The sequence below is a fragment of the Electrophorus electricus genome, chromosome 3, assembly GCF_013358815.1.
Source record: "Electrophorus electricus isolate fEleEle1 chromosome 3, fEleEle1.pri, whole genome shotgun sequence".
In the NCBI taxonomy this organism is placed as follows: Eukaryota; Metazoa; Chordata; class Actinopteri; order Gymnotiformes; family Gymnotidae; genus Electrophorus; species Electrophorus electricus.
This window is the reverse complement of record NC_049537.1, coordinates 26,678,387-26,692,382: the sequence shown is the minus strand read 5'-3', so window position 1 is coordinate 26,692,382 and position 13,996 is coordinate 26,678,387. Positions and strand designations below refer to the sequence as shown.

General features: G+C 38.9%; 1 protein-coding gene across 1 annotated transcript; it reads right to left on the bottom strand.

Annotated features, from left to right (window-relative positions):
* Positions 1 to 235: 235 nt before the first annotated feature.
* Positions 236 to 12,637, bottom strand: ppp2r5ea (protein phosphatase 2, regulatory subunit B', epsilon). The gene is made up of 14 exons (XM_027002974.2): positions 12,119 to 12,637; positions 5,847 to 6,007; positions 5,106 to 5,302; positions 4,817 to 4,918; positions 4,516 to 4,608; positions 4,115 to 4,245; positions 3,902 to 3,961; positions 3,688 to 3,796; positions 3,271 to 3,324; positions 3,135 to 3,185; positions 2,676 to 2,795; positions 2,393 to 2,520; positions 2,069 to 2,170; positions 236 to 1,963 (listed from the first exon to the last, which is right to left on the bottom strand). Exons 2-14 carry the CDS (start codon positions 6,001 to 6,003, stop codon positions 1,861 to 1,863), a joined length of 1,407 nt encoding a protein of 468 aa, XP_026858775.2. The 5' UTR covers positions 6,004 to 6,007; positions 12,119 to 12,637; the 3' UTR covers positions 236 to 1,860.
* Between the last annotated feature and the right edge of the window lie 1,359 nt (positions 12,638 to 13,996).

Genomic DNA, 13,996 nt, shown 5'->3' with positions numbered 1-13,996 from the left:
AGATGAAGTTGGTCATCCCTAAAAATCCATTCAAACATCCCAGAAAAGCAAACACTCATACTAAACATGAGATTATGTTTGTAAATAAACAGTCAGTCATTTGTATAAATGTGACACCATGATGTAATAACTCATCATTTGAAAATACAGGTGGGAAAAAAAGCAGGTAACCATAAAAAAGACCATCTACACCAGCACGACCTTTAAAAAGTAACAAAAATGAAGCAATACGCAATTTTATCACAAAAGAGGTTTATTTAATATCTCTGTCCTTTTTAAAATAATTAGATTTATTCTATTCATCAAACCTTTTTCTTTCGAATTTTTAACATTGAACTTAGTTGGGCCATCATAAAACACACAATATGTATGTAAGCGAAGGAAGGAACAGGGGCCCATAGAGGGGGAAAATGCAAGACAGCCAGAGAGATTTTCAAAGCATCCTTACATGTAAAATCCACACCCATGGTATGGAACTGAAATAAAACAAAATAAAGAGAATATTGATTCCTGTGAATACAATAAAAGATCTAACTCCAAGTGCTTTAGTCCTAACCCACCGCATTGGCTGGCATTTCTGTTGAGGAGCAAGACTTATTGAATCAGTATTTTCCCCAAAAGGGCCTTGAAACTACCCCACATATGCAGGTTTGTGTTACAAACACTCCTTTAACGCCCTTACTTTTTTTTTTTAGCGCTACTGAATTATTTAAAGGGCATCCAACCATCCTGAACCACAAAGCTGACCGAAATGAAAAGCAGTAGACATCAGAGTGACCCATGGCTAAAAGTCCAGGATAAGAGTTTAAAACAAAATCACTTAACTTTTAAAAAACACTGAATAATTTCTAAACACTGTGACAAGAAAAGAACAGACTTCTTGATATGGAGTGAAAAACTCATGTCTGAGGCCATACTTAAACTGCAATGTCCTTCTTGGTAAACGCTGAATTGCCAGTCTGACATTCCCAAGAGGTCTCTGAAGCAGAGCTCTTACAGAGAGCAGGTTATTACCCTTTTCAAACATAAAAAAATACTTCAAGGATATAATGTCTTGGCAACTCTTGTAGCCTACTGCTGCCTATACTTTTATGAAGCAATTCCTGGTCAGTGGTACCAGTGCCAGACTGGCACATGTCCTTACAAACAAAAGAACCTGGGATGATCACATTTGTGGCAGCATGTAAAAAAAGTGATGTAGGCAATAAAAAGGAGCTTCTAAGGTTGAACTCATTGTCATTTTCATTGTTCTTGACTGCGTGAGGTTTGGGGACTCTTGTACAGTAGCCGCACATTTCTTGGACAGGAATACAAATGTTATGTGCAATCAAGTCTTTCCTTGAGGAGAAAAGGGGGGGGGGGGGGACGGGGAGGACTCAGGGTGGAAGAGGGGCCCCACAAGACGGTATGATGTAATGAATGCAGACCCCCACTGCATTAGGAGGGATCTGTAGGACCATACTCTTTAGAAACAAGTTGAAATGAGACTCCTGTTCTCAGGCATAGGGTTGTCAAAATATATCCCTTCATCAGTTGATTAGCGCATTTTTTTCTGCCTTTTTTTTTTTTGTTAAACAACGAGAGTATATGAAGTCTTTTCTTCCCTAAGGTACACACCTCCTTTTCTCTCTGGTTTTTTTTCTCCTTTTTTATTGTCTGTTCTTTCAGAGTAGTATCATTGTAAAGGAAATAGAAGAAGGAATTTTTTTTTTTTACAGTGCTGTTGAAAAAAAAAATGGGATAAACAAAACGTAGGAGTGTACAGTAAAGTGTGTAGCACAAGAAGCATGGGAGGGGGGGTGGAGTCCCTGTGGTAGAAGGAGGTGACTGGGTGGAGCCAGACATAACGGTGGAGTCGTGTTAGGTGGGAATGATGCCGTCGCTGTTCTGGAGCCCCCGCCTCAGCTCTAGCTCTTCCAGCCTCTGCCACAGGTCCTCCCGCTCCTTTTCTTTCTTCTTTTCCCTGAGACAAAGCAAGACGTGGGGGGGGGGACGGGACAAAACCCTTAAAAGCACAGGCGATATTCCAATTCAGTTCTGATGAAATTTGAGATGTCAGGCGCCTTACCTCTGACGGTCCGATTTGTAGTTTGCGGCCAGTTCGTCAAACAGTGCACTGTTCATCTCCATAAATGCTTTAAGCACATTGTAGATTAAAGCGGATATCGATCTAAATGAATGAGACGAGAGAGGGCCAAAAGAGTTCAGTAAGTTTAAAAACAACAACAACAACAACAACAAGCCCTGAATCAAGGTACATGAGCATGCATGAAGATGTACAAGAAAGTAATCCACAAACATTCCAGTGCATTGCATTAACACAAACGACTCATTCAGACAGAAACCGCGCTATGGCCAGTGCGTACTTCCAGTGTCTGTGCACTCTACTTACGGGTTCCAGTGCTCCTTGGAGATCCTGTAAAGACTGGCAAACATGATAGGCAGGATGACGCTGGAGTTCTCCTCTATTAGACTCATAATGTACTCATTGTTCCAGTAGTAAAGAGCTCGTTCAGCCACCTGCCACACAGACACATCAACAGGACAACTATTCTTAACAGTGACATCATTACTCCAGTTTCAAACAAGGGGAGCAGAATGCCTGTGTGTATCATGAAAGGGTCTGGATGGACAGTGCTTTCTGGAGTTTCCATCTGTGAATATGTATTGCAGACCTGAAAGTGTGGACTAGACACGCATCTGGATATTTGCTTGAACAGTGGCTCCTGGATCTTGACGAACTGTGTGGGTTCAATCACATCCACGATCTCTTCCAGCTCCCCGAGGAACATAACCTACAGACCATCAAAAATGTTGGGGAAAAATCTAAATCAGCATTCAATATAAACATTGGCCAGTATGAGAGTTTCCAAAAACACTCAGAGTTCATCAAGTTTCACCAAATACAAATACACATCAATAATATTCTCAGTTCAGTACGCAAAGAACAGAACAACATTCATAGCATCTCATTTGCAAAGTCTCCATAAATACATACCTATTTATTTTAGATAGATCTTTAAAGCTCAACTAATTAATATTACAAAAAAAGAAGCAGCTTCAAATCAGCAAATTACAACATGAATAATTGAATACATGAATCAATTTTAAAAATGTAAATCACAAAAACATACCTCTTTCTGACTGCAGGTTTTTGGCCAGAACTTCAACAAGCCTCTTATCACCTGATAATTATCAATAATAGTGCAAATTAGAAAAAGGACAACAAAGAGCATTCAAAAGTAGAGTGGTAAGGCAGAGGTCACTTACAGGTTCTGTTAGCGTTGGGTCTTTCTCTAGGAATTGTACAATACAGTAGGCCAACTGGAAAAGTCAGAGATGAGGACAAGTCTGTGCACTGTCTTGATAACTATAGCAGAACTAAACTGCTGCATATCAGTTTCATCCCCACTGATGGAATCTGTTCAAGAACAGAGCCCAAACAAACTCTCTCCCAGAGAGAAATAACTTACAGTACTTTATTATATTGTCAGGCCAATTCATTCTCTCCATCCATCTTTCTAGTATGACCTCCAAATGTCACTCACATTACATAAAGTGAGCATAGTTAGAAATACAGCTTCAAGAGTCTAACTAAAGCTGACCTCACTAACAAGTATAAACATGCACACAGAAGCAAAACCCAAATGTAAAAGGAGCAAAGGGCAGGATTGTAGTCTGAAATACCTGAGCATGGAACAGGGACAGACTCCTGGCTGAGTGCAGAGGCAGTAACACCTTCACCAGGAACTGCTTGTGTTCAGCCTTCAGTGGAAGTGCAAAACCATTGATGATACTGTGGAAATGATGAAAGGCAGTGCAAATAAGTACCAAAATAAAGTAGCAAATATGAAGCATTTTGCACTAAACATATTAAACAAAAGGTTAGTCAGCCACATACCTTCCCAAAATCTCCAGCAGCTCAGCCACTCCATTGAAGTGCTCAGTTTCATATACAAACCTTTTCACAAGATAGGACACCACACCACAAGACAGGACAAGTTTGGAAATAAGGGTACAAAACAATGTCAGCAATGTAATTCTAAACACCATCTGATCTGGCTTTGAGCCCACCTTCTATTTACTAAAAGGAGGTCATTCTCCACTTTCTTACCCTAGAAAAATGTTGTTGATCTGTTTGCGGATAAATGCCCTGAGGCCCAGGAATTTGCCGTAAATTCTGTGCAGGACAGTCTTTAGGCAGTCTCTCTCACGAGGGTCCTCGCTGTCAAACAGCTCCAGAAGCTAAGAACAAACAGGATAAGAATAAGACACAGACACTGGGCCAGCAGGATGGTTTTCTTTAGCAAATAAGCATGCATCTGCATGTGGCCAACATACTTAAGCTCAGTGTCAACAAATACAATTACATAACTCACATTCAAATATATTATCCACTGCCTTTGTAGTTGTAATACTTATGCCATTTTTATACAACACCTGCTACAAATCACTGTTCCTATTCAACAGATAAATATCACATTTCACAAATAAAAACTAACAGCACAAATGTACCTGTAGTACAAATTTCTGGTCAATGTATTTTTTGGCAATGCTGGGCTGAAATTCCTGACTCTCCAGGAAGCGAATGAAGAACTCATAGACAAGCTGAAGAGAAAGATACAGATCAGTTAACTTCTCGCTGCTACAGATGACTCTATGGTAGTTTGACCCCAATAAAAAAAAATATTTAAAAAAAATCAAATCATAAAATGACAGAAGCATTGGTGAGCTGAGAGGTCATGTGATTGCTGGGTTCCGAGAAGTGTGTAAAAAGTGGTAGGGTGTTGGCCACTGTTAGCCCTTGCCTCATCACCTGTAAGTGTGGCCATGAGGCCTCCAACGTGGGCTCATCCTCCTCTGGGTCAAACTCATTACTGTCACTAGGTGGAAGAGTCCGGAATATGTTACAGGAGACCTGAAAGAGACATACAGAGAAAAAAAACCTTTAAAAAAAAAAAGAGAGGCGAGGACATGACAGTATGTCTCAACAACAGGCCGGCAAGTCTGATGCAACTGCCATATTAATGAGCGATAAGTGAAAGTCATTAAATCATGCATCCATCAACTATGACGAGCCTAAACAACCAGACTACAGCACTGACCATTTTGACGACCTCTGGATAGGTCTGTTCAGTCAGGTAGCCACGGCTGACTGTGACATAGTCCACCAGCTCATTGAGGGTGGAGCGCTTGTACTCCTTCATCTTGAGGTCTGAAAGTGTGTCCATGAAGTCAAACAGTGTGCAACACTGTTGCAGTTTCTTAAGGAACAGCTCCGGCTGCTCATGAGCAGAGACATCTGTAGGTACAGGGAGAGTGAAGGCAACAGAAAGAGTACCAAAGAAAAGACCACACACAAAGGCATAAGACACCGATGTATATAATGTCTGGTTCATTCCCTTGCGATTTGGACTTCGTTTTACAGTTTTCAGTCTAAAAAATGAAAAGCCTTAAATTATCCCCTGGCCTATTCAGCATAAGCTCATACTTCTACATGAAAGTAATTTCCTATGTTCACACACCAACAACAGACTTTCAAAATTGGGGTGGCAACTTTTGTTTTATACTGGAAAAAAATCAAAGACCCTTTGACAAAATTAGCAGGATTATGTGTCTGAAGAGTTTGCCTATGATCAGTAGAGACCAATTCTTAAACACTGAAAACAATATTACTGACACTTTAGCTGCACCAAATTAGCAATTATTTTGTTGTTTCTGCTTTACTATGTTTGAGAAAAGCAATGTTGACAGACTTTGCTGTGTGATAAAATTTTCAACAGCCCTGCTAACTGTTCAGTGCATCGCTGATGTCAGCAGATGGCAGGTGTTTGAACATGGTCTACCTTTCATCAGCGGAAGCTGCACCAGCTCAATGGGTTTGTCCTGAGATCTGAACTGAGACGAGCTCTGCGCACGCCTCTGCTTAGCTTTTCGGACCGACTTTCTGGAGAAGCCGTCCATCTTATCTACAGACGGGGGTGAGGTGGCTGCCGAAGACATAGTCCTGAAACAGACGCAGGAAGAAAGGGAGAGAGTGAAATTGAGTGCCATTATAAACATGTGCATGTCAAGCGATCAAAGACACTGATGCAAGATGACGTTCCCACTAGAAAAGCCTACTGTTCTAGCAAGCCGCTAATAGCCACCAACTCAAACAGTAAGTAAGAGGGTAGACTTAAAAGGGCCTGTGTTACAGATGCCAAAACATCACCCGTGGTTCTACGGTTTTTGTCAGAGTTGCAAAAACAGATACAGAGAGATACCTCTGTTGAAGGAACTATCAAACAATCACAGAAATTAAAGGAATGTATTCCACATAATGCATGTTCTACATAAAAGACAACTCAAATTTAGAACAAAAACCAGTGTTCAAAATATTGGTGTTTCATACACCAATAAATCTGGTAAGTCTATTGCAAAAATTCAGGTTAATACAATCATAAAACTCACTGATTCTTCCACAAGGAGCTAATTTGTATATTACATCTATTTTTCCCTGCTGAGAAAATAAAGCCCTTTAGTACACAAACACAAAAATATGTGCTCTCTTCTCATAGATAGGCCTGCAACTGTGCGAAAACGCCTTGACACCTCATGTGATGGCCACGTGCAAGGCAGTAACTTGTGCTACACATCTCTGTGAAACAACACCTACTGCAGGTTAAGAGCCAGATGGCAGTCATAGCCTGCTGGTCTTCATTCAGACTTATGTAAGAGCTCAGTGTGTACCCCTGAAGGCTGCTGGCCCAGAGGAGATTAGAGAGGTTCTGGACTAGCATGAAGTTATTGGACCTTAGCTCATTCCTCATGGCTGCAGGCACAGGCATAAGGGGAAAGAACTCTGTACTGCTACACACTACTGGCTATAACAGTGTGCTGATAGCATGCTTATAATACCAACACTGACTCTCACTCAAACTAAAAACTTGCCACAATATTCAGAAACTGGGTTAACATGCTCTAAGGCATCTGATAAACTTTACTGAACCTGAAAGGCCTAATGAAAGTTAACCGTCATCCATATTTTTATTTTCTTAAATACTTTCACAGGGTGTTGGCAAACAGAAAAGCCCACCAACAATTATTTAACACACAGGGCAAATGTTATGAATGTACAAACTAGTTTACAAGCAAAATGTCTCTGTAAAACATCTGTACTGCAGCTACAAAAGCATCTGAAATTTTGGTAGAATAGCTATGCTTATGCTCAGTGAACCAAACAGGAATAGCAAAAGGCCCAGCTGACCTCAAGAAAAGTGGCTAAATGGAAAACTTCAAGAAACAGCATATTAAAGCCTCTCTGTAAGACATTTACTGACGAAGAAACAGTGGTCCATCACTTAACATGAATGGTTTACTGAGTTCCTGTCAATGCCAATCGCATCACTGCTGACACAGCAAACCAGCCGTGTCCCATTATGTTTATCGGTTTACTTTTTTGAACTTTACCACAATGCATTTTCTGTCAAACACTGTAATCATAAAAACTCAAATTTTCTAGGCTATATTTTTTGATAGCACTTCATTCGCTGCACTGCATCCACAACCTGCTATTAGAGTGCAGGCCATGAAAATAAACACTTAAAAACTAAAAACAATTTACAGCGTCAAGGTCCAGATGATAAGGATATTTTTCACCGCAAGTAGGAATTCATGCTTCCAAATCCTTGAGAAACATAATTCAAACGATAAGCTTCCTCTAGAGGTGTTATAGCTCAAAATGTTCATGGTATGATAATCTAGTCTAAAATGATGGCGGTTTTCTTGTATCACAGTATTAACTGACAATTTAAAAACACATAAGCCTACAATTAAATAATTATAGATTATAGAAAGATTATAGAATAATTTACTACAAAACCTTTTTACAAAAGTCTTCTTGTATACATTTTGTTATTTTGTGCAATGTTTGGCCAAACAGTCAGTTTTTGATAAATTATGTCATGTCACATGACTGGCATCAAAGTGTCTCTACGCAAAACATTTAGTTTGAATGAACTTAAAAGAACCAAGCCTTTAAACTACTTACAGCACAATAACAGATTTTAATTATTTAGCGCTTTTCTGAGAAATCAAATATTTTTCAAAATTCTGCTTACATTGACAGCATTTATAACATTGGCATTATAAACTGAAACAAAGTGACTGTGAGGAAAAGTGCATGTTTGAGGGTTAAAAAAAAAATGTAGCTCAGCAAATGCAGTGCATTAAACAGCCATCATGTATGCCAGTGTAGCAGTGTAACTTGGATCACCAAAGGTTTCCCATGTAGTCTGTGTCCCTGTGTGGAACAACAGCGCACTACCGTACGACTAGGAGGAATCCACAGGGAGGTGGTCATGACCTTCTCACACCATGACTAATGTAGACACTGTAACAAGCCTAGTCTACTCTCTATTAAGCAATGACTCAAGCAGCCAAAAACAACTGTAGGTTCACTCTACAAAGTATTTGCCCATTTCAGGCACCGTTGCTGGGGATCCCTTTATTTTCCATAAGATGGAAAGTGAGGCATGCACTCTGATAAGGTCAGCAGAGTGAGAAGGTATTTCAATGGAACACTAAAACAAAATGACACAGAACCTGCGGTCATAGTGCAGTGCATTGGACCTCAGATTCAGAAAGATCTGTTACTAAAAGTATATGTTTAACCTTGACTATAAAAATTATATTAAACCCACTGGTTTGGAAACAGACTAAAATATATATATAGCTAAATTCATAATGGGAAGTGCTGTAATTTAAAAAAAAAAAAAAAAAAAAAAAAAAAAAAAAAAAAAAAAAAATCACTACATTTCTCCAGCACCCTTCAAACTCCAGTTCCCCATTTATTCCTATGCAAGGTCTGATAAACCACTGTCATTGAGAATAAATTTCTATACAAAATGAGGGTTGTTGACAGTGAGTGACAGGCTGCTAAAACTAGTGCTGTCATAAATTCAGCCATAAACCTAGTGGACTTCGAGCGCAAGAACAACCCCACCTAGGGAAGTTTTATAACCAGCAATTATATACAAGGCAATTAGATCTAACTTATGGTTGGTTCTTAAAAATGATTAATTTAATACTAAACATTATATTCCTATATATTAGAACATTATTATAGTATTATAACATTAACTAATAGCACTTATCCAGGCATATATAAGAAATTAAATTTCTTCACATATCACAACATGAAACTACTTCGATGTAGGACAAGTAAGATCCAGATTAAGCCTACAACCAGACTAAAAAAAAAAGATGGTAAATCATTATAGGGAATGCAATTCAGTCCAATGATGGGCTTAATCCATGCCTGGGAAACTAGAGTACAGAGCCCTAGTTAGGATCAATGGTTTGACATTGAAGATCCATTTGTGAAAACATGAACAGTTCAAAATAGGGCCCAAATGTATAAAACTTAGACAAACATGGACATAAAATGACAGAACAGAGTAGGACACAGAGCCTTTCACATTATTTACACTTCACTTCCATGTTAAATTTTACAGAATCCTATTTTTTCATAATCATTTGTTGTAGCATTTATTTATAGAACTTATAAAGTTATAAAAAAAACTGGCAATCAAATTAAACTTGCTTGAACTACACCATTCTAAATATTTTTGGCATGACAGAATAGTCAAAGCCATGTACTACCCGTATTTAAGAAAATTAACATTCATTAATCCAGATCAACATTTAGTTAAACAGATTTTATTCAAGCACTATGTTTCTTGTGCTGTGCCAAAAATGCTGCCCTAAAGTAATAAATTAGGCTGGAGCCTGAAGCAGAAGGAAATCAAAGGATGTTACCAGGCTTAGGCTATATATCCTGTATAACAAAGCATATTTAATATGTAGTATGTAATATGTTTGCAAAGACAATGTTCTGTTTATCTACTAAAAATCTACTAAAAATGAGTCATTTAAGAAGTGAGCAAGATATCTATGTATATATCTAACAAAAACCCAGATGAGCATAATGAGAGTGCTGTCTTTTGCCCAAGAGCTCACCCATGAACCATCCATTCTACTTTTTAACAAAATGTTTAAACAAGAACACAGCCCTCCCTGGAATGCCAGCATTAACATACTATTTGACAAAGACTTGGGTTGTTGCTGTGCAGCACAACAGCTAGACCTGTAAATAATACATTTTGTTACATTGTCTGGACATATATGCTTTGGATTTAATCATTTTTACATTTTCAAGAAAGGTAAACAGGTAGGTTTTGTGACGATGCTACCACTGGCAGCAAGCATGCAAAACACAAACACAATCATACAAACAAACAACTACTTTAAAAATAAACAGTCATAGAGCTTTCTGACTAACACAACTGACTTATTTATCAAGTAAGTACTCCATTTCCCACAGTCCTGCAACTATTTTAATTTCCCATGGCTTGTCAAGTTTGACATTTATAACAGTCTAACCAGGATCTGAAAGCTCCTCTGAAGTTTAATATGAATATGATCTCATTAGGTCTTTGTGTAGTCTAATGCTGCCTGTTATAAATACAAATGCATTTCCTACAAAGGGAGGTCTGACAATCAACAAATGCTGCGCCAGGAAACAGGGGTCGATGAATATGCTTGAATAGTCTCAACAGTCCATGTAACACATGACCAACTGCAGAACAAAAACAGGTGTGGAGACTACATTCCCCAGGAGCCTGTAAGACAAGGCTTATAAAGAGGTCTACTGCTTTGCTGATACATTTAATAGTGGACACAAAGCCACGCACGCAAGTTTTTTTTTTTTTTTAAAGGCCAGAAATAAAGACTAATCTGTAACATGTTATTTTCTACTGTGCACATCAGTTTTTGAAATTGGAAGCTGGTAAAAGGGTGCCTCAATATCTTCTCAGCATCAATGCTAACAGAACCTGCCAAATGTTAAATCTAAGTATACGAGTCTACAAACCCTCCCTACATGTGGATGTGGAGGGCTACACATAATCCTTGTCTACCAAAAATGACGATGCTGAAGATATTCACAGCTGAACTCTTAAAACTGTCCCATCTCCTTTTATGATATTGCACAATGTATATATATATTTGAATCTGACCTCTGTCCATAATGTCCTGTTTCTCTGGAAACCTTGTGTACTTCACTCAAATTCTGACATTCTGTCTCTCTTTCACACACACAAAAACAGCTCACACATTATATATATTTATATATTTGAGAGCGCGAGAGCAGTGAAGTACAAAAGGGTTCCAGACAAACGGGATGTTACAGACAGAGGTCCTTCATCAACAATTTTATAAAACCTACTACGAAAAAAAAGATTTAGAAAACCAATACTAGCCATTATCAAGTGGTATAACAATGTGTTAGTAACTGTAGGAGAATGATATTTGCTTTGTGATATTTATTACTTCCCAAGAGTAGTCAGGCGATGTTTTCCCTCTATTGATGCACACTTCAGATCTTTTGTACAACACAGCATCTGTGGCATATGCTGCTGTACTGAATCTCACTCTCTGACATTAGATAAGGGTGCCATTACATCCTATTTTGGGTGAAAGCGTGCATTAGGGCAGTGGCTCACAATGGTAGCCCTAGGGAGCCCAGAGCATGTTTGCTTTCCCTAACACAACTCACAGAAGTAAATTCAGCTCTCCAACACCTTAGGAGTCAGGTGTGTTGGAAAAAATAAGGAAAATGTAGAACCGAGACTGAAATTTACCGCTTTACACTCAGTGTAGAGAGATTTCTTAAATGAGGCCGGTCAGATTAAAGATGCAGCTAAGAGAACCTCCGTTACACTCCATTACGGAGATCCAGCTAGCGCTGCCTCTGTTAAATAGTTCGGTCGAATCATGCAAGAAAAAGAAAACAAAACGTGAACTCGAAAATTACGCTATGAATTTAAGCAGCTAGGTAGCTGACCATCAGATGAGTTCGGATAATTTACATGTGATTTCGCTAGTTAATTTTATCACCGCTTCTTACTGAAGTGCATACTGTGTGCAACTCGCTAGTCCTTGCGATTGACAATTGAGTGGGAGTTAGCTAGCTAGCGCCGTGTAGTTTAACTAACATCCCAATTAGCTACATAGCTAATGCACAAAACGCAAATCCTTAACAAGTTGTGTGAAAGATGTTCAAATGTAGATTTACCTCAACCGTTCGCTGTCCAATCCAGCTGGCTGGATACCAAAAAATGTGTAGGACAAGGGTGTAGCTAGCGTTACCGTTTACGTTAGCTAGCACGCTAAATCGTGAAGCTATCACACTAGCTAACCTTGCTATCTAACAAATATCTGGAGTTACTGGTCCTATCACAACAACTGTCTTCAAATGGGACAGATATCTGAATTTCTACAGAGCACAAAAGGTCCCAGATATTCTCGCTAGGCTAACTAGCTAGTTAGCTACCAGGTAAACCGATGGTGTGTCACCATAGCGAGCAGATTAGCCAGACCGACTCGCTTGTATCTTAATCTCAGAGCAAGCATATGTGAACGGGATAAACTGACCGGCTACATCCCCCGGTTCTTTGACGGTAAAGTCAGATTACACTTCTTATCTATTTTACACTCGCGGATTTCTGCGTAATATCTATCTGTTCTCATAAATAAACCTTTGCTAGTTGTACTGCCAAGTTTTTTTTTCCCTGTCTCAAAACAGAACACTACAGCTACCTAACTTGATGGAAAACTGCTTAGTGGATGAGTAGATAACGATTGGGTGCTTCGAACATTTTAAGAGCAACGGTTTGGCAAAATTTCTGTCAATCTATTTTTGACTGTGGGCACACCCAAAAAGTCAAACACCGATGACGTCTAACAGTGTCAGGATAGGTTGAGAGTTGCATGTCTGGGACGAAGCGAAGTGGAATGGAAATGCCCGCATGGCAAGGAATGTCACTTGTGCACGTGTCCTATCAGTGGTTATTGGAGCTCTAGTTTCAGGTTTGTAAACATTCATCGAGCTGTAGAAAATTATAGCAGTAAAATAGCATTAAACAATTGCTTCCCATTCTTGAAAAGGATTGGAGGGATTTAAAAAAAAAAAATCTCCGTTCAATTACTAAACTGGATCTTGATACACGTTACATAACATGCTTGACACTAACCACCGATATTTCGCTTCAGTCATGTCTTAAGTCGGTGTAATGTTTCACCGTTGATTTTCAGTTGTTATCGTGTTAATGATCAATATACTATGCAAACAATAAATTCAGAGTAAGTTGATTCAATTATGCCGCGGTTTATTTGCTTGTTTAAACCACTGAGTACAACGTAGTTGCGTTGAATGCCTCTGAGTCAGTCTACGTTTACAAATTCGTGGTATTTGGGTGAGATTCCTATGGACCTTCACCGAAGCGTAATATACGGTTTTTCAATTACTGGAATTAAATACTTATACTGATCTGTGTATTCTGTATTATGTATTCTGGTAGTGAAATTCACATCCGTGTATTAAAAAGTTATAAAACTACAGGAAGAAACAATAAAGGGTTGGATCAATAAATGCCTTTATACGCACCACCACTAGATGGCACTAGTGTTTATCACTGCACTCTCTGAGATATTAAATTTATTTATTTTAATGGTTCCTTCAGGTCCTCCTCAGAAATTTCTACTTACTGGTTTGGAGGTCGTAATTACGACATGGTATGCGTTCAAGTGCTTTTGGTCGGGGGAAAATGGACGCCATGAGAAAACTCATTTTTAAAAATATATTATTTCTGTGCACAAAATGTATACCAGCTTGAACTGCACGGATAACATGCAAAACTACTGCTAATGAGCTTAAAACTTTTACAGTATACGGCAGGCGCCATGACGTTCTGTTACAGAAACGCCTCCATGTCCAATCTGAGTTTCTCACTAGTAAATACGACGTGTGTCGTTCATGCGCGCTCATCTCTTAAATACGATATTTCCGGAACGATTAATGTTACATTTGTTTGCAGGCCGATCACAAGGCTACAGTCATTTTGTTTACTTTGTTCTGGAATCGGCAATCTGTATCCAAATTCTAATGTAAAGA